General features: G+C 41.9%; 1 protein-coding gene across 1 annotated transcript in view; it reads right to left on the reverse strand.

Moving 5' to 3' along the window:
• hira (histone cell cycle regulator a) overlaps positions 1-27334 on the reverse strand; it is a 113702-nt gene that overhangs the window by 16283 nt on the left and 70085 nt on the right. The window contains exons 15-20 of the mRNA XM_072587123.1: positions 16182-16352; positions 13722-13926; positions 11439-11537; positions 10763-10911; positions 4970-5131; positions 1764-1822 (exon numbers count right to left, since the gene is read on the reverse strand). Coding sequence (XP_072443224.1) covers positions 1764-1822; positions 4970-5131; positions 10763-10911; positions 11439-11537; positions 13722-13926; positions 16182-16352 — 845 coding nt within the window. The remainder of the gene's footprint in view (positions 1-1763; positions 1823-4969; positions 5132-10762; positions 10912-11438; positions 11538-13721; positions 13927-16181; positions 16353-27334) is intronic.

Raw genomic sequence — 27334 nt, forward strand, 5'->3', positions numbered from 1 at the left:
GAAAAGAAATCGTGAATGCTAACCTTTATACCATCCGAATATTGAAGGAAGCATTATTCCTGAATTGAACAGTTTCAGACTCCATATTTTCCAAATATAAATACCGCTCACCTTCACCTCTGTATACTGTCCACATTTGACCTACCACAGCATTTATTTGCTCTTAAACACTGAGAGTACACTTAGAGTCAGAGAGATGTACAGCATGGAAACAAACCCTTCGGTCCAACTCGTCTCTGGCATCTCAACAACCGATTACTTCAATGATCTTCCACATTAACTCTAACTTGGGTAAAACTACGGTACATGCATCCTATTCAAGATCTACTTTAAACAGTCATTAAACTCAAAATAGTAACTGTTGCTCATCACAGATTTTCTTTAGCACCTTCTATTTTTATTTCAGATTTGCAGCATCTGCAATATTTTACTTCTTTTGGATCTTTCTGCTATGCCAACCAAATTCCTCCAACTCCCCAACACATTAAGTTTAAACTCCCAGTCTTGATCTTGATTTTTTTTGAAAAAATGGTCTTACCCACTCTCCAACTCAGAAATTGCTTTAGTCACATTTTCCATATATCAAATGTGCTTCTGATTCAGATCACCTTTTTTGTTTCATTGCCTTTAGCTGCATGGGACCTATTTTCTGCAGTTCCCTCCACAAATCCCTCATCATTTTCACCTTTTTGCTCCATTAAAATCCATCCTTCAACTATGATTTTGGTGACTTCCAATTGCTCCCCTTTCTGGCTCAATTCCCATATCCTTTACTGTGAAGGACTATACGAAACGCTTTATATTCAAGATACTTAATGAATACACATTATAACATCTGTTGTTGATGACTACTTATGAAAACTGCCACCCAGCCGTAAAGACAAAAAGTATTGAAATGAGCCCAAATAGTACATTATATAAAGTGTACCTTCTCCCCACCCTCCTCTCATTTATCTCTCCACCCTTCAGGCTCTCTGCCTGTATTCCTGATGAAGGGCTTTTGCCCGAAACATCGATTTTACTGCTACTCGGATGCTGCCTGAACTGCTGTGATTTTCCAGCACCACTAATCCAGAATCTGGTTTCCAGCATCTGCAGTCATTGTTTTTACGCATTATATAAAATGGAAGGGTGTTACATGATACAGGGAAATGGAAAAGAAATTAGCTATAACAGAAGAGCAAGACTGATAGGTTGAATAGTTGACCCTTATGCCATAGTGAAGCTGCAACTTTACATTATTAACTGGAAAAGCTTTATGAACAGAAAGCATTAATATACTGTCCAGGAGTCTGAGCTGGGGTTGGAACCATTTTTCCTGAATTCTGCCCCTGAATTCAGAAGTTGCACCAGGAAGTTCTTGAGTCCACGTACCTGAATTCAGCACAATGCTCAAGACAGCAAGGATTCAGGTTGAAACAGAATAGTAAAATGGACTAACCCAACTGTGAGAATGTGTCACATGTGATCAGATGAAAAATAGAAGTTTCAGAACATGAGATCATTGCAGGGAAACAGAAGATGGTTGAGGAAGAAAAATGGGAGGAGCTTCTACTTAAATCTTTGTCGCAAATGTCATACCTAAAATAAAGAACCACAGATGCTGGAAAACTGAATTAAAACGATTTTGGAGAAACTCAGCAGGTCTGAGAGAAACAGAGTTAATGTCTTGAGTCCAGTGATTCCCTATCAGCAGAAGTGTCATACCTACTTTTAAAGTTAAGAGTACAAATATGAATAAATAGAAATCAAAACTGAAGTACCTGATAATATAGTGATTAGAGACTCATCTTTCACCAATACACTCTGCTTCTTTGCATCCCTGGAAGAACAATAAAACAAAATTCAATTGAAGATTCTGAAACATACCCAACAGATTGAAGAGTAGCAAAGCATAATCTCATTATTTAAAAAAGGAGAGGAAAAATCAGCAATTACAGACCAGCTGGCCTAACATGGATAGTCAGAAAGATACTGGAGTCTATTACAAATAATGTAATAACAACACTTAGAAAACAGCAATGAAGTTACATAAAGCCAAATGCATTTATGTAAAAGAAATGATATTTAACAATAGAAGGTTTTGAGCAGAATTGACAAGGGAGAACCAATGAATGTGGTGTATTTGGGTTTTCAGAAAGCTCTTGATGTAGTAGCATTTTAAAAGTTATTGTGCAAAATCAAAGCACATGGAATTGGTGCAATATGATAGTATGGCCTGAGAACTGGTTAGCACACAGGAAACAGAGTTGGAATGTACAGAAACAGACCTTTTGGTACAACTCGTCCATTCCGATCAGATATCACAGCCTAATCTAGTCCCATTTGCCAGCTCAGGGATGGACAGGACTGGCAGCTTAATGTTCCAGAATATAAATGCTACAGGAAGGATAGAAAAGGTGGGGGGGGCATTAGAGAGGAGGGGAGTAGCATTTTTGATAATGTATAGCATTATGGCTGTACTTAGGGAGGATATTCCCGTGAATAATTGTTATGATATCCCAGTCCCATGTTCCTAACCATGCCCTGAGTTCATCCGCCTTCCCTGTTAGGCCTCTTGCACTAAAATAAATGCAGTTTAATTTATCAGTCCTACCTTGTTCTCTGCTTTGTTCCTGTCTGCCCTGACTGTTTCTCTTGCTCCTTTTCCCAAGTGCACCAGTCTCAGATTGATCACTTTCCTCACTATCTCCTTGGGTCCCACTCACCCAAAGTTTAAATCCTTCCGAGCAGCCCTCGAAAATCTCCCTGCCAAAATGTTAGCCCTCTTCCAATTCAGGTGCTTCTTGTACAGGTCACTTCTACCCTAGAAGCGATTCCAATGATCCAAATATGTAAACCCTTCTCCTATGCATTAGCTCTTCAGGCACATATTCATCTGCTCTATCGTCTGCTACTGTCACCCAGTCACAGCTCTGGGAGTAATCCAGATATTACTCCCCTCGTGCACCTCCTTTTAAATTCCTGCCTAAGTTCTATATTCTCCCTTCAGAATTTCATCCTTTTCCCTTCCTATGTTATTAGTTCCAACATATACAATGACCTCCTGTTGGTCTCTTTCCCCTTTGAGAACATTCTGTACCAACTCAGATATCCTTGACCCTGGCACCAGGGAGGCAACACATCATTCTGATTTTTTGCTGCTGGCTGTCTGTGCCTGTGACAAGTGAGTTCCCTATCACAATCAATCGCTTGGACCCCAATGTAGCCCTCATTAGAGCCATTCTCAGTACCAGAAATTTGGCTGTTTGCGTTACATTTCCGAGAGTGCAATACCCCTTACATTTTCCATAACAGCACACTTGTTTGAGATGGGAATAGCAATAGGAGACTGCTGCACTACCTGCCCACCCCTCTTACCTTTTCTGGAATTGACTCATCTGCCTGACTGTACCTGCAGCTTTTCTCTTTTCCTATAACTGCCATCCGTCACACCCCCTAGCTTTTGTATATTCGTTATTGCCTCTAACTGCCGCTCCAACTGATCCATGCGATCTGACAGGATTCAAAACCAAAGACACTTTTATTGCTCATTTTTGGAGTGGAAGGCAGTACCGATTCGGATACCCCAGGAATCAGGGCTCATCTATACATAATCAATGATTTGGATGAGAGATTCAAGCATAATATTTCCACAGCTGTTGATGACATAAAGCTAGGTGGGATGTAAGTGGTGAGGAGGATGGAAAGAGGCTTCAGTGATTTAGGCAAATTGATTGAGTAGGAAAATGCTTGGAAGATGCTGTATAATGAGGATAATATGAAATTATCCACCTCAGTAGGGAAAAAAAAACAAAGGCAGAATACCAATGAAATGGTAATAGTTTGAGAAATGCAGATGTACAAAGGCAATTGGGTGTCCTGGTCATCATCTGGTCACAGAATGCAAGTATGCAGGTACTGCAAGCAATTAGGAAACTAAATAGCCTATATTTCAAGACGGTTTGCCTAAAGGACCAAGGAAATCTTACTGCAGCTGTACAGGGCCTTGGTGAGACCATACTTAGAGTAATGTGTGCAGTTTTGGTCTCTTTACCTAAGAAAAGGTGTACTGGCCAAAGAGAGAGTGCACGATTACCGGGTTGGCAGATTTGGCATAGGAGAAGAGTTTAAGTTAACTGGGCATGTTACTTGTTTTGAAGATTGAAAGGGGTTCTCATAGAAATATGTAAACTTCTGACAGGCTGGATAGACTGGACGAAGGATGATGATTCCTCTGGCCAGGGGTCCCAGAATAAGGGGTTACAGGATTAAGGTGTATCCTGAGACTTTCACAGGCCATTTGAGACTGAGATGAGGAGAAATTTCTTCATTCAGAGGATGGTGAACCTGTGGAATTCTCTAAGTCACTGAATACATTTAAGAAAGAAATTGATAGATTTCGTAGAATCCCTACAGTGTGGAAAAAGGCAATTTGGCCCAACAAGACCACACCAACCCTCCAAAGAGTAAACCACCCAGACCCATTCCCCTACCCTATTACTCTACATTTACCCCTGACTAATGCATCTAACCCAACACATTTCTGATCACTATGGTCAATTAAGCATGGCCAATTCACCTAACCTGCACATTTTTGGACTGTGGGAGGAAACCAGAGCACCCCAAGGAAACCTACGTTGGTACAAGGCAGCTTGTGCAAACTCCACACAGACAGACAGTCACCCGAGGCTGGAATCGAACCAAGATCCCTGGCGTTATGAGGCAGCAGTGCTAACCACTGAGCCGTGGAAGGATGGAAAGAGGAAGGGAAGGAAAAGAGAGAAAGCATGTGAGAGAAAGAAAGCGAGAGATAAATCCACCTCCCCCACTCCACACACACACATACACTATTTTATATTCTTCAGAACAATTTACATGCCTAAACCATTGATTGATTCCATACCACATAGATCCTCACACTCTTTTATTCTGTGATCAATTTAGATGGACATTTTTGATATTATTTTTTCCAGTGATAAGCACTTACCAGACAGAAAGTGTAGCAGTAGCCAACAGAGCCATCACAAAGTGGCTTGCACAATGCAGTGTAGAGATGGGTGACTGTAGAAGGATAGCAGGGAGCAGCCGTCGCCCACTTGCTGAAAACACAGAGACTGTCCGCTCCTCACAAGCCACACTGACAAGGTCACTACAAAAGGGGCAAAATGGATCAGGATGAGACCTATTGAAACTCTTCATCAATTAGAGTAAACAGCATCAAGGTTAGGGTGGGAGTAGGGAGACATATAGAAACCACAGCTCACCAACAGGGGGCTGTGGAGAAATTGCACTGATGGAGAGAAACCACAGCCTGACACCAACAGGGTGGATTTTGTTTGAGAGAGGAGTTTCTCCATCCATCAGAATTTCCAATAAAGAAACTGACTTTGGTTAAACACCACAATAATCCATTACTGTGAGGGTCATAATCTGTAATGTTGCAGTGTAACCAACAGCTGGAGGGAGCTGGGAGGCTGAACCAAAGCACTCTATCTCAAGACTATGGCTTCAAGTCAACATTGGGGAAAAAAGTTTTAATAAACCTCTACCCGCTTCCAATGTTGCCCAGAATTCAGCAATAATTTCAAATCTGAGAGAGGAAGCAATGGCTGGTACGGGGGCTGCTACAATAATAGACACACTCCTCAGTTGAGAAACTGACCTAGGACATTGTAGAGAATGGGAAATGCCCCCAAATTTGCATAGGAAAGGGCAGGTGCAGAGTAAGTAATTTCCTCTTCTGTCCCATAAACATCCCCTCCCATATCTGGATTAGTTTCAGAATTCAGCTCTCTTCATTGACACAGGGTTGCCAAAGCTGATTAGCTGCACTTCACTTTCATAAGCACAGAAAAACATATTCAATTTTTCAAAGTACAGATGATAATTTTTAAAAATTCTCCAAATAAAAAAACATGAAGGTACTATGGAGCTGATTAACAATGAAAATGGAAATCATCCTGTGGAAGCAGAGGGCACGACTTTATATCTGCATTCATTATCAAAGAAGATAATTAAGTTAATGTCATAATAGGAGCCAGCGATAACAGATACTGGAGAGAAAGGTAATGCTAAAAATATTGGCATCATTATAGTTTAATAAGCTATTATCTAATTGGGATGCCCCCTATGGCGCTGAAGTAAACTCATGTTAGATAACTGAAGCAGAACCACAACTGATCACAGTCTTTCAATCCTCCTTGGATAACAGAGTGGTGCCAGATGACTGGGGTGGGGTGCAAATTTTATACACTGCTCAATAAAGATTGGAGAGGGACAAACCTGGCAATTGCAGGTCAATCAATCTAACATCAATATTGGCAAAATCATCCAGAGTAACATCAATTCTCCCTTTGAGAATCAGCCAGTCAAAGGGTCAGCCAGCACAGATAAGGCAAACCTTATCTGATAAGCGAATTAAAGGTTCAGGTCTCTGAATACAGGAGCCACCTACACTGAACAATGTTGGCATCAGTGTGCCAATTTGTTTGTTACTCAGGGATTGCCATTTTCACTACTTGCAAATTATGAGTCAAATAGTACATCACATCATTGTTAATTAGAGAATTAAATGCCAGGACTTTTGATGAAATGCCACAAAAATCAATAAAATTAGTGGTCTTTAACATCATTAAACGTAAAGTATGTCATCAAGAAACTCAGCAGATCTGGCAGCATCTGTACAGAGAGAAAGCATCTGTACATTTGGCAGCATCTGTACATTTCAAGCCTGGAATGACTTTTCAGCACCAATATCCTGTTTCTCTCTCCACACATGCTGCCAGACCTGTTGATTTCCTCTAGCATTCTCTGCATTTGTTTCACATCTCTAGCATTCGCAATATTGTGTTTTTATTAAAATCTGTTATCTATGGCTCATTGTACGTATACGCTCCAGGAGTGATATTCACAGTAGCATTCTATTTTCCCTCCTGTAAATTTTTTTAGTTCACTTGTAGGATGTGAGAGTTGCTGGCTGGACCAGCATTTATTGCCTATGATTAGTTGCCCTTGAGAAGGTGATGAGGAGCTACCTTTGTGAACCACTGGAGTCAATGTTCTGTGTGGTAGATCCACAAAGCCATTTAATACAGAATGCCACGATTTTGACCCAGCAGCCATGAAGGAACAGCAATATGTTCCTAAGTCAGGATGGTGAGCAACTTGGAAGGGTACCTTCCGGCCAATGTATGTGCTGCCCTTGTCCTTCTAGATTAAAAGTGGTCATGGGTTTGGAAGATAGTGCCGAAGTGACTCTGGTGAATTTCTGCAGTGAATCTGTGATGAGTCTTGGTGGTGGAAGGATTGGATGTTTGTAGATGTTTTTCCAATCAAATGGGTTGTTTTGTCCTGAATGGAGTCAAATTTGAGTGTCATTGCAGTTGTACATATTGAGGCAAATGGTGAGTATTCCATCACACTCCTGACTTGGGTCTTGTAGATGGTGTACAGGATGAGCGCCATGTGGTGAGATACTTACTGGAATATCCCTAGCTTCTGTAACTAGCTTTTGTACCACTGTATTTGTGGGTAGACAAGCAGGAGGCTGGAAGAACACAACAAGCCAGGCAGCATCAGGAGGTGATATCAATATTTCAGGTATAACCCTTCTTCAGGAGTGGGGGTCGGTGTAAGGGGAGTTGCAAATAAAAGGGGTGGGGGGGGGGGGGGGGGGGGCGGCAGGGTGGTGAAGCGGGGATAGGTGAAGACAGGTAGAGGGTACAAGCTGGTTGGTCGATGGGACGAATGAGTCCGGTTGGTGGTTACTATGAAGGGTCGATGACAGGAATGGAAGGTGGGTGGAAAGGGAGTCAGGTGATGGGATGAGGGGTTATTTGAAATTGGAGAACTCAATGTTGAGTCTTCCGGCTGTAGCGCCCAAGCGGGAGATAAGGTGTTGTTCCTCCAATTTGCGGTTTGATTTGTTGTGGCAATGAAGGAGACCAAGGGTGGTCACGTCAGAAAGGGAATGGGAAAGGCAATTAAAATGAGTGGTGATTGGGAGGTCAGGTCGGCCCCTGCAATCATGGCTGAGAAGCTCAGCAAAATGTTCCCTTAATTTACATTCGGTCTCCCTAATGTAGAGAAGACCACATCGCGTGCACCAAATACAGTAAACTAGGTTGGACGAGAGGCAGGTGAACCTCTGTCTCACCTGGAAGGACTGTTGGGGCCCTAGATGGAGGTATGCCAGCAGGTTTTGCATCTTTTACAGTTGCAGGGGAAGGTACCTGGGAGTTGGGGGATTTGGTGAGGAGAGTGGCACAACAAAGGATTGGCGATTGGGAATGGTCCTTGCGGAAGGCAGACCGGGGTGGGGACAGGAAGATGTTCTTGGTGATGGGGTCTAGTTGGAGTTGGCGGAAATGTTTAAGGATGATACTTTGGATGTGGGTTGGTATGGGAGGACAAGAGGGACCCTTACATCTGTTGGTGGTGGGGGTTAGAGCAGAGGAACAGGGAATGGAGACGGTGCTGCCGAGGGCTGTCTGAATGACAATGGGAGGAAAAGCACCTTGTTCAAAATAGGTGGACATCTGGGATGCTTGGGAGTAGAATGTCTCCTCGTCCAAGCAGATACAGTGAAAGAGTTGGGAGAATGGGATGAACTTCTTGCAGGATACTGGGTGGGAGAATGTGCAGTCCAGGTAGTTATAGGAGTCTGTGGGTTTGTAGTAAACATCCATCCGGAGATTGTCGCCGGACATGGAAAGGCAGAGGTCAAGAAAGGGAAGGGGGTGTTGGAGATAGACCAAATTAATTTAAGGGTGGTGTGGAAGTTGTGGGCAAAGTCTATGAACTGTTCCAGTTCAGCCTGGGTGTAGGATGCTGCACAGATGCAGTCATCAATGTAACGGCGAAGAGTTGGGGCACAGTGCCTGTGTAGGTACCGAAGAGGGACTGTTTGACATAGCCAAAGAGGCAGGCGTAGCTGAGGCCCATCCAAGTGCCCATGGTCACCCCTGATTTGGAGGAGATGGGAGGAGTTAAAGGAAAAGTTATTTAGGGTGAGGACTAGTTAGGTGAGAAGGAGGAGGGTATCGGTGAAAGGGACTGGATGGGTCTATTGGAGAGGAATAAGCTGAGGGCCTGAAAACCATCCTTGCGGGGTATGGATGCGTAAAAGGACTGCACGTTATGTATTTGTAGAGCAAGTCAAGTGCTTTTGCTTCAAATGATTTGCACAGCTTGGTGCACTATCATATGCCCATTTATATCTATCATTCAATCTTGAGTTCAAGAGAGTAAGTGTTTCTTTGCTCACGATGAAAAACATTGAGGATGAAAGAATAGAAAGCAGTCGCAAACCCTAATCTTGAAGATAATACAACAGTTGTATGTGTGAACTATCATAGAAATGGCCAAATGAAACATGCATTTAGCCCTGCAGATTTCAACACATTGTAATGGATCGCTGCATGCTGACCAAAAATATTTACTGCAAAGTTTTCTGGAAGATTCCACCTGCTGAATAACGTTCTCTTAAATTATTCTGGACCTCTAAGAAACTCCACACGATAAATCCGTTTTTATCTTTAAATTTCTACAGCTTCAAAGTCAGTATGCACTTCGATACCATTTTGACCATTTATCACAGAATCATAAAACGAGAATATGTCCAGTCAGCCGTTCAGCGTGAAATAGTCTGTCAAAGGGGGAGTCAAGTTAGAGACATGAATTTTAAATTATCTTTGGTCTAAATTGAAAACATTTTCCTTCCTTGAATGAGCTCTTTCCACCTCATGCAAGTACCTTGAAGTATTACAGTAAATAACTTCTCAACTTGAGTTGCAGTTGAAAAGCCACGAAGTTCAACTCCTCCACTCTCCAGCTCCTGATGTGGCACTTAGCTCTATTCAAATGAAGTTTTTCAGATTGAAACCCATGCTTAATATAGCAGTGAGACAGAAAACCATGTGTCTGAGAACAAGATAACTATTTGAATACCTGGCTTTTGGCAAGAGGGTTTACAAGTTAAATCTCTTTCCCAAAGCTGTATGTCACAAAAACTGTCAAGGAATGAGGAAAGAAAACCTACACACTTCTATGGGAAAAGTTACCTAAACGTGGAGAGACTGGGAAGGTGCCTGGTGGCAAACCACAGTCACAAGACAGCAAGTTATTTTTCTGCAATACATCATGGTAGACCTAGGCTAAATCACTTTGTGGCTGTCAACATTTACAATCAAGAGACAATTCACCACTTCTGCCCTCTCCACACACACATCTTAAATGCATTAATAAGTTCCAGTATCAGTCACGTGGAGACAGCTTTTTTTTTCAAAATACCCTCACAAAAAGAAATCTGAAACTAGCTACTACCCCCATTAATGGTCGTGCTAGTCACCCACAGTCTTAAAATTGTAAACCCCATATCATTACACCAATGATACATAATAATGGCAGTTTCATGGAAGTAACCATGACTGACAAGATGAAAGAGCAACATTCATACATAGTTACACTATTGAAACAAATGAATAAGGATTAGGAGCTTTACATATAGACACGCACAGGAAGCCTATTACACTGCAACTCTTAACAATATACATAAAGACCAGATATGCATATGTAACAAATCTAAATACTTCACTAATTTAAGCAGAACTATTAGATCAACAACTACTCCTGCAACCATCATCAAAAAGTTTAATAGTGATTTAACCTGATGAATAACAAGACCAGTATTAGAATCAGCAACTTCCAGAATTCAACACCTACCAGGTCTATAAGTCAATTCTCACAATTACAATCAGGCTTCTGCGAAGCTTATACTCACCAGCTTCCTGCAGCAGTGAGGATTCGACTGGTTAGTAGTGTGTCCCACTGTTTCCCTTCTCTCATGCACTTTAACCGGCTTAATTTCCACCCCGTTACTGTTGGAACTTCATTTTCCACCTCTATGTACATAGCTGGTTCAGTGCTTACCTTAAATCAAGGAAAAGGGACTTAGACTGCACACTCCACACAATTTCTCTCAAGTCATTCATTTATGCATTCTTAATCATGATTTCAATTGACCATCTCATCACTGATTTAACTTTTATAATTACGGAACAAATTTCATACGGAGGAATACAAGTAGAATGTGATATTGTTCACCTATTGCAAATAACTTTAAGGCTTTATACAATTTCCTTATCAATAAGTAGAGTTTACTGCGGAATGAATCAGACATTATCCTTTCACCTCCTGGACAGATGCTCAAATTCAGTTTTGACTGATAAGGGAAGAGAGAGTTGTGTATACCTGCTGAGAGAGGTTTTCCCTAAGAAAGATAAATTTGGACAGTATAGCGTTAGCTCCATGATGATGGCATGCACTGCACTATCTGTAGTTCATTCTTGATATTGCAATCTCATTCAGAGACCTTGTCCTGAAATGCTGTGCAGACCTGGCTCAGGGACACTCTAGAAAGTTGATGAAAAAATGCTCTTGCCAATGCTATTTCTTACCTGTATGTTAAAGGCTTTCTTTGGTGCCGGTGTTGGGAGTTTAAATACAACGAGGGGAGCTGCAACACGAGACACCTCCTTTTCTATTGACGGGATAGCCTGAAAAGAAAGAATGTTGAAATCATCTAAGTTAACATTCTCCACTTCCTGGAAAATATCAGGCATGTAAATTCATTTTTGCCTTAATGGACTTAATTGAGGGTAGCACATTGGCTCAGTAGTGAGCACTACTGCCTAACAGTGCTAGGGATCCAGGTTTGATTCTATCCTCAGACAACTGACTGTGTGAAGTTTGTACATTCTCCCCAAGTCTGCGTGGGTTTCCTCTGGGTGCTCTAGTTTCCTCCAGTAGTCCAAAGAAATGCAGGTTAGATGGATTGGCCATGCAAAATTGCCCATAGTGTCAGAGAAATGCAGGTGGATTAGCCATGGGAAATGCAGGGACAGAGGGATAGGGTAAGACAGGGGGTGTAGGTGGGATGTTCTTTGGAGGGTCGGTGTGGACTCAATGAGCCTTGCCTGCTTCCCTATGGTAGGGATGTACGACTAATAGAATGGATCATTTTGTGTTTCCTGAGCATTCTCAGGTCGGGTCTGTCCAGTGCAGAGTAAACTTCTCTTTAAATTGTCCAAACACAACTTAATATTACCTGCAAAAAAAGTACACCCACAGCACACAATTGGCTTGTGTGCGCCAAAATGTGCCAGATTGTGCCATCAACCTACACCCAGTGAGAAATGGAACGAAATAAAACAAAGAACTGTGGATATTGGCAATCTGGAAAAAACAGAAACAGAAACTGCCAGAGAAACTCAGCAAGTATGGCAGCTTCTGTGGAGATGTTCCGAGAATGGATCACAGGACCCAAAACAGGAAGGACACACTGGCCTCATTCCTGATGAAGGGTTTATGCCCAAAACATCAATTCTCCTGCTCCTCGGATGTTACCTAACTGGCTGTGCTTTTCCTGCACCACACTCAAAACATTACCTCTGTTTTCTTTTGACTGATGCTGTCAGACCTGCCAAGTTTCTCCAAGCAACTGCTGTTCAAGAATTGGACTGACAAGATTAACACCTTTACATTTGGTGCACAGGAAACATTTGCCTGAGGCACGGCATGCTTGAGTCAAACTCAGAGCAAACAATGCATGCCCAATCCCTCTCGACATCCGACTGCATACAATTGAGGCATAAGTATTTCCTGGCACTCGTTAAACAAATTCAAACCATGACAAATAGTACCATTGTCTTGGGGATGCCTCAGGAGAGTTAAAGACTTAGGGAGCAAATCCTGACCAAAAAAAAGGAGCAGAGTTCAAAACAGACTGATGTACAAACCTCAGCTTTCTCGCAACCAAGTCAATATATTGCTTTGTGTTCCTTTGGGCTCCATCAGGGAAGTTCAGAGGGGGCAACCTGAACATCTAGGTAGCCCAGAGTGTCACAAATTCTGTCAAGGCAAAGTGCAACAGAGGAAGATGCTGTTATGAGTGTGCCAAGACTACTTGCTTAGCACAAAGGACAGATGATATAGGCTATTTACTGTTGGTGGCAGGGATCAAAAATTGCACTGAGACATGGTTCCTTTATATCATTGGGCCTGTGCTGAAGTTGCCATTCTGTCAATGTAAACAGCGATAGTTATTGTAGGATAATTGGCCTTGGGATTTCACAAGGCCCTTCCCTCTGACCAACACAGATGCCATTCAGGAGGGAGTATAACCATGGAAGGGAGAGCTCTTGTGACTCAGTGGTAGCATCCCTAACTCTGAGCCAGGAAGTCTGGGTTCAAGTGAACACAATACCAGGAGAGATGGTTGATGCAGATACAATAGCAACGTTTAAGAGACCTTTAGCTAGACACATGAACAGAAAGGGAATACAGGGATACGGACCATGTGCAAGGAGATGGGATAAGTTTAGAATGGCATTATGGTTAGCATGGACATGCAAGTCCAAAGGGCCTGTTCATGTGCTGTACTGCTCTATGTCCCACCTGCTGAAGTGGTGTACAGCAACATCCCTGAACAGGTTGATTACAAAATACCTACTTACAAGAGAGATAGTTCCATTTCCTCATCAAGAAATAATGAAGTCAAATTTAGCATCTCCACAGGCACCATGACCAAGATCAGTTAGTTCAACAAAGATCTGGGACTGAACTTGTGTTAAGGATTACACTACACATGTGAAGCTAGACAGGCAGTCACAGAGCGGAGGGTGCATTTGCCCACAGAGTGAAGAATTATAGAGTTTTATTAGAGATTATCAGACCCATACCTGAGATGCTGTGGTTACTGGCGTGTGCTTTGTTTCTTTCCTTGGTCGGCCTTTCTTTTTCTTTTCCACAACTTCTCCCTCAGTGTCGTTCTTACGTTTAGACAGAGAGGAGATTTTGGAAGCTGGAATCTTCTCTTCACTGTCACTGCTGCTCTCCTGAACCTCTCTAAGCTTCAAGTCTTTGGAGAGTACTTGCTCTTTACTCCTACACAGAGGGAACAGTGAGTTTTGAGAAGAGGGAATCATACCAGCTTTACCTTATTGTTGTGGTTCTGTTCGTCGACCTGGGAATTTGTGTTGCAGACGTTTCGTCCCCTGTCTTGGTGACATCCTCAGTGCTTGGGAGCCTCCTGTGAAGCGCTTCTGTGATCTTTCCTCCGGCATTTGTAGTGGTTTGTATCTACCGCTCCTGGTTGTCAGTTCCAGCTGTCCGCTGCAGTGGCCGGTATATTGGGTCCAGGTCGATGTGTTTGTTGATAGAGTCTGTGGATGAGTGCCATGCCTCTAGGAATTCCCTGGCTGTTCTCTGTTTGGCTTGTCCGATAATAGTAGTGTTGTCGACTGGGACAACACTACTATTATCGGGCAAGCCAAACAGAGAACAGCCAGGGAATTCCTAGAGGCATGGCACTCATCCACAGATTCAATCAATAAACACATCCACCTGGACCCAATATACCGGCCACTGCAGCGGACAGCTGGAACTGACAACTGGAAGCAGCAGAGACAAACCACTACAAATGCCGGAGGAAAGATCACAGAAGCGCTTCACAGGAGGCTCCCAAGCACTGAGGATGTCACCTAGACAGGGACGAAACGTCTGCAACACAAATTCCCAGCTCGGCGAACAGAACCACAACAACGAGCACCCAAGCTGCAAACCTTCTCCCAAATTTTACCTTTTGTTTCACAAATGCTAAGTAATTCTCATTCCACACCACAGCATGTTTTAATAGAAAGCAACTTCAATTTCACAGAAAACTCCATCAACTGCCCATCCTGTCCAATATCAACTACAACTCAGGGTAAAGCCGTTGATATTATATTAACCTGGTGCTGGACAGGTACAATGAAGGAAAATATAGTTTGGAATGATGCCATAGAGCTCAGGTGTCACAAACTTTCTCAGAGAGTCCCAGACATCGGAAACCAGCTACAATACACCTGCTTGACAATTTCCACCCTTGCGCACATTTTGGACCTCCAAAGGTTCGTGACATACATCTCCCAACTCAGGTCCAATCTCCAAGAATCTGGATCAGCATTCCAAATACATGGGCATGATGGACAAGTCCATGCTCAAAAATCCACAACATACCCAGGAGCATCCACTTGTGGACTGATCAATCAGTGAAAAAGTCTCCCCATTGAATGAGTGGAAGTGAATGGTAAGGATCCCCTCATCCAATCACAGGCTGGTTCACTCTTGGGCTTGCTGATGATAGACTGTCTAGTGTAGTGACCTAACGGCAACAAATACAGGAGAGAAGCTTTGACTGGAGGAGTAATGTACAGTTGGAAAACCGAATGCTGACTGAGGGTGGAGGCCATAAGCTGGCCTCTTTCACCAAGGCTACAATGGTGATGGTGGCCAAGTGTTGCTTTTCTTCAGCAGATCCACGATTGAAGAGTGGAAAGATGGTGGTAGCAAGGGTCGAGGGGAAATAAGTGGTTGGGGAAAAGGGAGACTGTGAAGACTTCAGTTTCAAACTGTCAACAAAAGGAATACACAGCCAAGTAGCAGCTGGAAAAACGTATTATCATCGAAATAATTAATTATCTGCAAATGAATGTGGACTCTCTAGCTTTTGGCTCCTATTTCAGGAGCTACTCCATGAGAAAAATCTATAGTGAATTGCTGTTATAATGAACATTGTGTCAACTGTTAAATTCAAATCAGAAATGCAGACAGTGCAGCACCTGGTTAAAACATTCCAGCTTTGTGAATTGGTAACCTTATCAGAAAGTGTGCTTTTGTGTTACATGTTGCTAATTTATGCCTATTGTCTTATGTTCATTTAAATACCATGGTACCAAGAAAAATAGTCGCTTTCCTTGTGTGTTGTGGCTTTAAGTTAAATGGACAGTTAACAATTACTGAGGATACTAATTACTTCTTCTGGCTCTGCTTTTTGGAACCCAAATACTGAAAGCAATGATGGTACATGGCTGCAGCACCTAATAAGAGATAGCAAGAATGAACACAGTCCCAGTAAAACCAAAAAGTAGCATCGAGAAAATCTCAACAGGAGCCCAAAAATTACTTTGGGCCCTGATCCAGATAATGGAAGTTCTGGGCCACTGCACACAGATATATCTATCCATATAATGAAGCTGCAAAAAGTCACAACAACACAGCCCTTATTGTACCAATTTTTCACCCATGTATACATTTTCATTCCTCCCTTCGCTGATTGAACTGGACCTATGCAATACACATACATGTTGCCTTGGCCATACCTTTCCAAGTCACTCTGTCTAGCGGCAGAAGAGATGGGAGCTGTTCCCGGAGTTGCTTTGGATCTTTCAGTGAACCTTGAATCTAGAGCTTTCATTGGTTCAATCCGTGAAGGTGAGGTCAGTAGTTGTGTGCTTGTAGGTATGGCAGTGGACGTACTCGTAATTGAAGGCCTGAGAAACAAAGACAAAACTGTACTGTGCAGATGTTGCTCTCAACTCTATTACAGCTCAATAATTTACAGATACCCTTCATCATTTACAGGATTATTTGTCATGTACAGATGCCATTTCCTCCTGCAATATATCAAAAGATATAATATATTAGAGTATGATAACCACCACCAGAACCAAGTGTCTGAAATGAAAGAAATTACTAAAGACTGCTTAAAATATGGCAAGATTTTAAAAATAGTGCAAGGTTTTAGCATTACCATTTTACACTATCTTGCATTTGATCACCATTTTAGGTTCATTGTTGTTTCAACTTTCATTCGCGATCCCACATCTTGAAGGGGTTAAATTATGTTGAGACAACACATTTCTTCACCCAAATGAGTATCCATCACATGCAAACCCAGATAGCTAGTGTTAATAAGGTGTTTGATTATAATTCCCAGTTGGTATCATTATATGTTAATCAAGACTTGGCCTTCCTGCACCCAGCGCAGGGATACCAAGGACAATCAGAAACCACTGGTAGAGATGAGCAAGGGCATTTGGCTCAGTTGCACATTCCAAAGTACAAGACTACCTGCTGAGGGATGCACTAAAGCTTGAGGCTGAGGTCTTCCTGCAGAAGCTAATTGGGGGTCTGTTCAGTTATCAGACCCTCCTTGTACCTCAAGTGCATGTAAATATAGTATTGTACATGTAAGAGAAGTCTTTGTTTTGTTTGGTTAGAGTCTAACTATAATGTTTGTTTGTTTCCTTGATATGCTATTGTATGTACAAAACCGAACTGCATTTGTGACTGAGTATACGCAAATGTTTTTTATTAATCAAGTATATTTTGAAGTTTAAAAAAATGTGGCTCATCCTCACTCACCAATCCATAAAGATACTACAAACAAACTTTTGTACAAATTTGGGCTGGTCTCCATTATCAGCAACTTGCTTAATGTCACCTTAGGATAGGTTACTAGAGTAAAAGAACAATTAATATAGATGTAGCTAGTTATAGTTGCATTAAACCATATGTGTGCAAAGAACTTCTGACATTCGGGTTAAACGTATTCTCTCAGAGTTGAATCTTTTGTTATTACTTAATTTGAAATTTATCATTTATCTCAAATCCCACTTTGAAGGCACCTCCGAGTGACCTACAATGATGGAACATGGAACATGATGTTTGACTGTCTCCACAGACACTAGAAAATATCACACAAGTGCCTCCATTCTCCAGCTGCAACAATGCAAGATATTACGGCCTTCCAATTCACAATGAGGCAGAGAACAGGCTTAGCATCAATGGTAGCACTCTAAACAAATCAGATACTTGACAGGCTTGAAGCACATAGTCCAAGCTATTACTCTAGAGCAGTGCACAATGTATTGCAATATGAGAAGGGCCATGTGAGATGTTGAACCATCTTCCCTCTCAAATGGATATGGAAAAATCCACACCATTATGTCAACAAATACAAAAGTATGGCAGTTTTTTAAAAATTCCTTAATGATCATTTGCTTTGAGCAATGGTAATGTATTTCATTGCCACAATTGGGATCTGTGTCCAGTCAGTTCCATATTTCTGAAAATATAACCAGAACTTTCAAAAGTACTTCATTGGTGATAAGATATGTTGGGACAACCAAAGTTTGTGAAGGATTCTTTGGAAGTGTCTGTAATTTTTTTTAGAAAATATTTTGGACAACACGGTAGCTCGGTGGTTAGCACTGCTGGCTCTCAGCGCCAGGGACATGAGTTCGACCGCACCCTTGCGTGGCTGTCTGTGAGTAGTTTGCACTTTCTCCCCAGGTCTGCATTAGTTTCCTCCAAATGCTCTAGTTTCTTCCACAGTCCAAAGGTGCACAGGTTAGGCGGAATTCTCTCGTAGTGTCCAGTGGGCACAGTTTAGGTGGATTAGCCACGGAAAATGCAGGGTTAGAGAGATAGGGGTAGGGGCTGGGCCACAGTGGGATGCTCTTTGAAGGGTTGGCATAGACTCGATGGGCTAAAGTGCCTGCTTCCACACTGTGGGGATTCAATGATTTTGGCTATCCCCTTTGGCTCTCAACAATAATGAATGATGTGGAAATAGTAAAAGAGTTTAAAGCAAAGATTATGATGACCCATTTATAGTGGGTTTTTGTGCTCTAACTTAAACGTCAATTACAATTAACTGGCTATTACAGTCAGACATTTTCTTTCAGACTTCACAAAATACCTTGCTTTTTCCATTAGCTGTTGAGCTATGGCTGACAAGTATTAAGCAAAAGCATGATCCATATATGCCAAATAATTACATGGAAAGGATATAAAAGCAACAAAATAACTTGAAAAATATACAAGAAAAGAGAACCAAGCTGAACTTAAATATATTTGAAAAAGTAATAAATGATTAGACTGCCACCTAGTGTAACTCAGATAAAGTCAGTTAAATGTGTTCAAAACGTATACTTGATACAAGGCTAAGGGCCTTGGTTTTCAGTTTGTAAAGCATGTAGGAATTGATGGGTTGAATCTTGTATGCCAAGCAAGTGCAGCACAATGTGACTTGTGCAGAAAATTGTAGTTTGAAAATACTGATAAACAGCATAAGCACAGAAAGGACATAGTCATAGTTTAATGTGCAAAAGAATGACACATAGTAGAGAGAGGTTTTGAGAATTCTCAGTAATCTAAAAATTCCTTGGATCAATTTGCATTCTATTAAGCTTGATAAAACAGTAATGTTAGACATCAGAGTAGTGATAATGTTACTGAACTTGTAATCCCGAACACTGTGCTCACCAACACTTGTTCAAGGACAATCAGGGATGGGCAGTAAATGCTCGTCCATATACCATAAATTAATATTTGTTTTTAAAAAGTTCAAATCTCACCACAGTGACTGGTGAAATTTGAACTCAATAAAAATCTGGTAAAATGGTGATCACATAGTCAACTGTCATTTTTTAAAAAAGCTGGTGCACTATTGTCCACTAACAAAGGAAACCTACCATCTTTACCTGGTCTGGCATACATGTGACTCCAAACCAATAGCAACACAATTGACTCTGAACTGCCCTCTGGGAAATTTGGAATGAGTAATAAACACTGGCCTAGTCAACCACATTGACATCGCATGAAGTGCAGTTAACTGTAATGGCTGACTGCTTAACTTGTACATTCACTGTACCCTTTCCTACCATTGCACTCTCTTATCATACCAAGACACCAAATCTATAAAAGAACTAACAACATGAAACACAGAAACTCAGCTGTGCTGCTACTGATTAAAAACAATACATCTTCCTCCTCAACTACGAAAATAAAATATTAAATTGGAAGCCAAGTATCACAGTTGCTGGAAATGTGAAATAAAAATAAAATGCTAGAGAAAAATCAGCAGATCTGCAGAGAGAGAAAAACAGAATTACTCTCTAAGGTCCAATAAGCTGCTCACACAGTCACTTTGGGTTCTGCCAAGGCCCACACAGCTCCTAACATCTTTACAGCTTTGATTCAAACAAGGATGAAAGAGCTGAATTCCAAAGCAAGGGGAGAATAATTGACCTTGACATCAAGGCCACATTTGACCCAGTGGCATCAAGAAGTCCTGACAAATCTCAAGACAATGGGAATCGAGGGGAAAACTCTTTGCTGGTCGGAGTTGGAGCTGACAGAAACTAGTCCAGATTGATGGAATGGCAAAACTCAAAACTGTAGACCTGACAGGGCATTGCATTGTTGGAGATACCACCCTCCAAACCAAGACCCCGATCTACCTGAAAAAGGGTCACCCAGACTCAACACATAAATCGTGTTTTCTCTCTACAGGTGCTGCCATACCGGATTTGTTTTTCCAGCAATTTCTGTTTTTGTGTGTTTTCCCCATTCTATCTGCTATGGTGCATTTAAAAGACTCCATAGCATTATTTCAAAGAGCAGGGAAATCCTGCAAAACATTTCACAAATAGGTTATCAGATCCTCAAGACATGAATGCTTGTGGAAGTTTGCTGCACAAAAATTGTCCGCTGCATCGTTTTTATATTAGAACAATGGCTACAATTCAAGAAGCACTTTATTGACTAAAATAACTTAAGACAGCAAGTGGGTGTGAAAAGGGCTACATAAATACAAGTCTCTTTTACAGAGTCCATAAAACGCATGGAAATTAACTGTAGAGTTTTGTGCTGTGTTCTGCAATAATAACCTTACCCTGACTCAGATTTTTGGTGAAACATTATTTGTGGTTTAGTAAAAACAGAAAGTGCTGGAGAAATTCAGTATTTACATGGCTAATCCTTCAGTTTATAGTTAAGGATACCCCCAGAATGTTGATATTGGGGGATTCCGTGATGGTGTCACCACTGAATGTAATGGGGTGGGGTAGGTTCTTGTTGGAGATGGATCATTGCCTGGCACTTGTTTGGCAGAATGTTACCTGCCACTTGCCGGCCCAAACCTGGATATTGTCCAGGTCTTCCTGCATTTGGATAAGAAATGCTTCGGTATCTGAGGAGTCATGAATGGTGCTAAACATTGTGCAATCAGTGAACATCACTTCTGACCTTAGGATGGAGGAAAGGTCACTGATGAAGAAGATTGGACTGATGGCATTACCCTGAGGTGTTTGTGGTGCAGTGGTAGTGTCCCTACCTCAGCCAAGAGACTTGGGATCAAGTCCCACATGCCGCAGAGGTTTCATGATCGATCTGATCACGTTGATTGAAATATCTGCCCTGAGGAACTCCAGTAGAGATTTCCTGAGCAGAGACAATTACCATCCAACATTTAATATCATGTTCTTTTCTATCAGCATGGTCTGCATGGACGAGTTGGACCAAAGGGTCTGTTTCCATGCTGTACATCTCTATAACTCTATGCTTAATTATCTCATCTCTGATCAATTGCACTTTGTTGCTGTAGTGTTGATTGTTTGTCATTAGATGGCAATGCTGTTCTATTATAACGACCACAGCCGAATGGCACCTGTTGTGAATCATGCGGCTGTTCATTTGAGTGGGGGAGGGGAACAAAAATAACTTCACAGACAGCACAGAGATGTTGCTTAGAAACTAACAGCTCTCAACGACCACAAAAATCAGTCAAATCAATTGAAAAGCATTCTAATAATTAACAGACCATTTTGTGCAGTTAACACACATGGTCAACTGCTTAATTTATTCATTCACAGTATCACATTTTTGATCAATCTTTTGTTATTCCAGTATTACATAAATGGGAACTACTGAGAGCTAAAATCTGCAAAGGATTCAAGACCAGGCAAAACACAGGAACTTTAGCTGCGTGATGCAGTTGGTTAAAAGTCCAGCATGTATCAAAAGAGAATATTTTGTTATTTAGCATTGAGAAACAGTACCAAAATACAGTTTAACCAGAAAAGATCTGGGCCAGAATAAGGTAATATCTTCAGGAGGAACGCACCATAATTTTTTTTGGTGTTTTGTTTGGAACACCTGTGTTTGTGGGCTGAACATAGCAACATAGTGAAACAAATTCAGAAAATGATGCAGAAACTAAGCAGGTCTGGCAGCATTTGCAGAGAGAGAAGCCACAGATAATGTCAAGAGTCTGGGTGACCCTTTTCCAGGTAGATTGGGGCCTTGGTTTAACGTCTCATTTGAAAGGTGGTATCTCCAGCAATGCAGCACTCTATCAGGTCTTCAGCTTTGATTTTTGAAGTCAAACCTGGAGTGGTACTTTTCCCCAGAACTTACTGGCTCAAGTCAAGACTGTTGCCAACCCACAAACTTTAACAGGACTAGAAAGGATAGAAGAAAGAAGGATGTTCCATATGTCTGGGAAGTCCAGAACTAAGGGTCAAAAGAGCTGAAGAATATGAACTGAAATATTTAGGACAGAGGTGGAGAAACTTCTTCAGGTGAGCCTGTGGAACCTGCTACCACAGAAAGCAGTCGAGGCCAAATAATTGTATGATTGCAGGAAGGAATTGGATACAGCATCAAGACTAAAGGGATCAAAGGATATGGGGGAAAAAATAGGAGAAGACTATTGAGTTGAATGATCATAATGAATGGCAGAGTAGGCTCAGAAAGGGCAAATAGCCAACTTTGCTCCTATTTTAGGTGTTTCTATGAACCTGCCTTTACAGCAGCAACAAAGGGAACTAAACTTGGTAAGCTGCTCTATTTCAAGACTTCAAATTACAGCTGTCTTAACATCCGTTGGTTAATGCTTGTACTTGTGTTATTACTTGCAATCGTGAAGTCCCACTGCCAACACTGAGCATCCCGGTCATAAATGCTAAAGAGTAGCAATCTTTCTGTGCTGTTCCTCGAACAGAAAGGTGCCTCTCTACTGCACCAATATGACACATCTAGCTCCCATCTGGAGGTCAACAGAAACCAATAATATTTGCAACAAATTAATGTTGGTCTTGTATTGTATTGAACTCATGATGTGATCTAAATCCTTTAAATCGTTAGACAAGTTTTCCATTCTATCAAACAATCTGGACTGGTTTCAAACTCAGGTTACAAACAATGGCACCAGATATTCTTTCACCTCCATTTGAGTGGAATGTTTCTACTGAAAGATCTCTACCTGAAACATTAATTGTTTCTCTCTCCACAAATACTGCCAAATCTGCCTGAACATTTCTAGCATTGGCTGTTTCTATTTTAGCATTCACAGTATTTTGTTTTGTTTAATTATCTCATCTCTGATCAGATGCACTGTGTTGCTGTAGTCATAGAGATGTACAGCATGAAAACAGACCCTTCGGTCCAACGCGTCCATGCCGACCAGATGTACCTACTAGAGAAGGTGCAAAACTTTACCTACTCTTGGGAAATAAGGCAGGGCAGGTGACTGAGGTGTCAGTGGGGGAGCACTTTGGGGCCAGTGACCATAATTCTATTTGTTTTAAAATAGTGATGGAAAACGATAGACCAGATCTAAAAGTTGAAGTTCTAAATTGGAGAAAGGCCAATTTTGACGGTATTTGGGAAGAACTTTCGAAAGCTGATTGGAGGCGGATGTTCGCAGGTAAAGGGACAGCTGGAAAATGGGAAGCCTTCAGAAATGAGTTAACAAGAATCCAGAGAAAGTATATTCCTGTCAGGGTGAAAGGAAAGGCTGGTAGGTATAGGGAATGTTGGATGACTAAAGAAATTGAGGGTTTGGTTAAGAAAAAGGAGGAAGCATATGTCAGTTATAGACAGGATAGATTGAATGGATTCTTAGAAGAGTATAAAGAAGGTAGGAGTATACTTAAGAAGGAAATCAGGAGGGCAAAACGGGGACATGAGATAGCTCTGGCAAATAGAAGAAAGGAAAATACAAAGGGTTTTTACAAATATATTAAGGACAAAAGGGTAACTGGGGAGAGAATAGGGCCCCTTAAAGATCAGCAAGGTGGACTTTGTGTGGAGCCACAAAAAATGGGGGAGATATTAAATGAATATTTTGCATCAGTATTTACTGTGGAAAAGGATATGGAAGATATAGACTGTAGGGAAATAGATGGTGACATCTTGCAAAATATCCAGATTACAGAGGAGGTGGTGCTGGATGTCTTGAAACGGTTAAAAGTGGATAAATCCCCAGGACCTGATCAGGTGTACCCGAGAACTCTGTGGGAAGCTAGAGAAGTGATTGCTGGGCCTCTTGCCAAGATATTTGTATCATCGATAGTCACAGGTGAGGTTCAGGAAGACTGGAGGTTGGCAAACGTGGTGCCACTGTTTAAGAAGGGTGGTAAGGACAAGCCAGGGAACTATAGACCAGTGAGCCTGACCTCAGTGGTGGGCAAATTGTTGGAGGGAATCCGGAGGGACAGGATGTACGTGTATTTGGAAAGGCAAGGACTGATTAGGGATAGTCAACATGGCTTTGTGTGTGGGAAATCATGTCTCACGCACATGATTGAGTTTTTTGAAGTAACAAAGAAGATTGATGAGGGCAGAGCAGTAGATGTAATCGACGTGGACTTTAGTAAAGCGTTTGACAAGGTTCCCCAAGGGAGACTGAATTAGCAAGGTTAGATCTCACAGAATACAGGGAGAACTAGCCATTTGGATACAGAACTGGCTCAAAAGTAGAAGACAGAGGGTGGTGGTGGAGGGTTGCATTTCAGACTGGAGGCCTGTGACCAGTGGAGTGGCACAAGGATCGGTGCCGGGCCCTCTACCTTTTGTCATTTACATAAATGATTAGGATGCGAGCATAAGAGGTACAGTTAGTAAGTTTGCAGATGACACCAAAATTGAAGGTGTAGTGGATAGCAAAGAAGGTTACCTCAGATTACAACAGGATCTGGACCAGATGGGCCAATGGGCTGAGAAGTGGCAGATGGAGTTTAATTCAAATAAATGAGAGGTGCTGCATTTTGGGAAAGCAAATCTCAGCAGGACTTATACACTTAATGGTCAGGTCTCGGGAGTGTTGCTGAACAAAAAGAGACCTTGGAGTGCAGGTTCATAGCTCCTTGAAAGTGGAGTCACAGGTGGATAGGATAGTGAAGAAGGCGTTTGGTATGGTTTCCTTTATTGGTCAGAGTATTGAGTACAGGAGTTGGGAGGTCTTAGGCCACTGTTGGAATATTGCGTGCAATTCTGGTCTCCTTCCTTTCAGAAAGATGTTGTGAAACTTGAAAGGGTTCAGAAAAGATTTACAAGGATGTTGCCAGGGTTGGAGGATCTGAGCTACAGGGAAAGGATGAACAGGCTGGGGCTGTTTTCCCTGGAGTGTCGGAGGCTGAGGGGTGACCTTTTAGAGGTTTACAAAATTATGAGGGACATGGATAGGGTAAATAGGCAAAGTCTTTTCCCTGGGGTCAGGGAGTCCAGAACTAGAGGGCATAGGTTTAGGGTGAGAGGGGAAAGATATAAAAGAGACCTAAGGGGCAACTTTTTCATGCAGAGGGTGTTAAGTGCATGGAATGAGCTGCCAGAGGATGTGGTGGAGGCTGGTACAATTGCAACACTTAAGAGGCATCTGGATGGGTATATGACTAGGAAGGGTTTGGAGGGATATGGGCCAGGTGCTGGTAGGTGGGGCTTTTGCCATTAGATAGCAATGTTGTTCCACTACCTAATCGCATCAATTTAGATCACACTCTGTCCCTTTGAGTGGGGGAAGGGGGAACAAAAGTAACTTCACAGACATGTTGCTTAGAATCTAACAGTCCCCAATGACCACAAAAATCAGTTGAATCAATTGAAAAGCATTCTATCGAGTATCAGAAAATTTTGTGCAGCTAACACACATGGTCAACTGCTTAATTTATTCATTCACAGTATCCCATTTTGGATCAATCTTTTGTTATTCCAGTATTACATAAATGGGAACTACAGAGAGCCAAATTCCACAAAAGATTCAAGACCAGGCAAAACACAGGAACTTTAACTATGTGCTGCAGTTGGTTAAAAGTCCAGCACGTAGAAGAGAATATTTTGTTATTTAACATTGAGAAACAGTATCGAAATAAAGTTTCACCATAAAAGATCTGGGCCAGAATAAGGTTATAACTTCAGGAAGAAGGCTCCAGAATTTGTTTGGCATTTTGTTTGGAACACTGCAGCTTCTGAGCTGAAGATTTACACAGCAACATAGTGAAGGAAAGACAGAAATTTCTGGAGAAACTCAGCAAGTCTGGCAGCACCTGTGGGAAGAAAAACAGGTAATGTTTTGAGCCAGGTGTCTATCAGAAGTGAGGCAAACTTGGTAAACCCCTCCACTTTAGGACTTGAAAATCCCAGCTGCTTTTAATTTCCGTTTATTGTTTCTTTTAGTTTTTATGTTATTAGTTTAGATTAGATTACTTACAGTGTGGAAACAGGCCCTTCGGCCCAACAGGTCCACACCGACACACAACCCACCCATTCCCCTACATTTACCCCTTTACCTAACACTACGGGCAATTTAGCATGGCCAATTCACCTGACCTGCACATCTTTGGACTGTGGGAGGAAACCGGAGCACCCGGAGGAAACCCACGCAGACACGGGGAGAACGTGCAAACTCCACACAGTCAGTCGCCTGAGTCAGGAATTGAACCCGGGTCTCTGGCGCTGTGAGGCAGCAGTGCTAACCACTGTGCCACCGTACTATTGAACAATTACCAATGACAGCACTAAACATTCCCAAGTGATAAATGCTAGGGAGTAAAAATAAAATCTTTCTTTACTATTCCTGTAACAGAAAAGATGCCATCCTACTGCACCAATGTGACATGCCCAGTTCCCACTTGGAAGTCTGACAGAGACCAAGAATATTGGCAAGAATTTCAAGGTTGGTCTTACACTGTGATTCATTTATGACCTGAACCTTTAAAGTCATTAGGCAAGTTTTCCATTCCATCAATATGGACTGGATTCAAAACCAGGTCCCAAACAATGGCACCAGATAAACTTCCACTTCCCTTCAAGTGGAGTGTTTCTGCTGAAAGGTCTCGACCTGAAATGTTCATTGTTTCTCTCTCCAGAGATGCTGCCAAACCTGCCTGAACATTTCCAGCATTTGCTACTTCTATTTCAGTATTCACAGTATTTTGCTTTCGGAATACGGGACTGGGATACCATACCAATTGCAGAGACGTGGCTCAGGATGGACAGGACTGGCAGCTTAATGTTCCAGGACACAAATGCTATAGGAAGGATAGAAAGGGGGACAAGAGGAGAGGAGGGGGAGTGTTGTTTTTGAAAAGAGATAACATTGCAGCTGTACTTAGGGAGGATGAAGTTATTTGGGTGAAACTGAGATTGGACTACTGACGCCCCCGCCCCCACCCCCACCCCCAAAAAGTCAGCAGGAAACGAGAAACAAATTTGTAAGGAGATCTCAATTACCTTAATGAATAATAAGGTGGTTATGGTAGGGTATTTTAACTTTCCAAACATAGACTGGGATTGAGCTTAAAAATGTGTTGCTGGAAAAGCACAGCAGGTCAGGCAGCATCAAAGAAACAGGAGAGTCGGCGTTTCGGGCATAAGCCCTTCTTCAGGAATTCCAGCAACACATTTT

The sequence above is a fragment of the Chiloscyllium punctatum genome, chromosome 17 (assembly GCF_047496795.1).
Source record: "Chiloscyllium punctatum isolate Juve2018m chromosome 17, sChiPun1.3, whole genome shotgun sequence".
Taxonomy (NCBI): domain Eukaryota; kingdom Metazoa; phylum Chordata; class Chondrichthyes; order Orectolobiformes; family Hemiscylliidae; genus Chiloscyllium; species Chiloscyllium punctatum.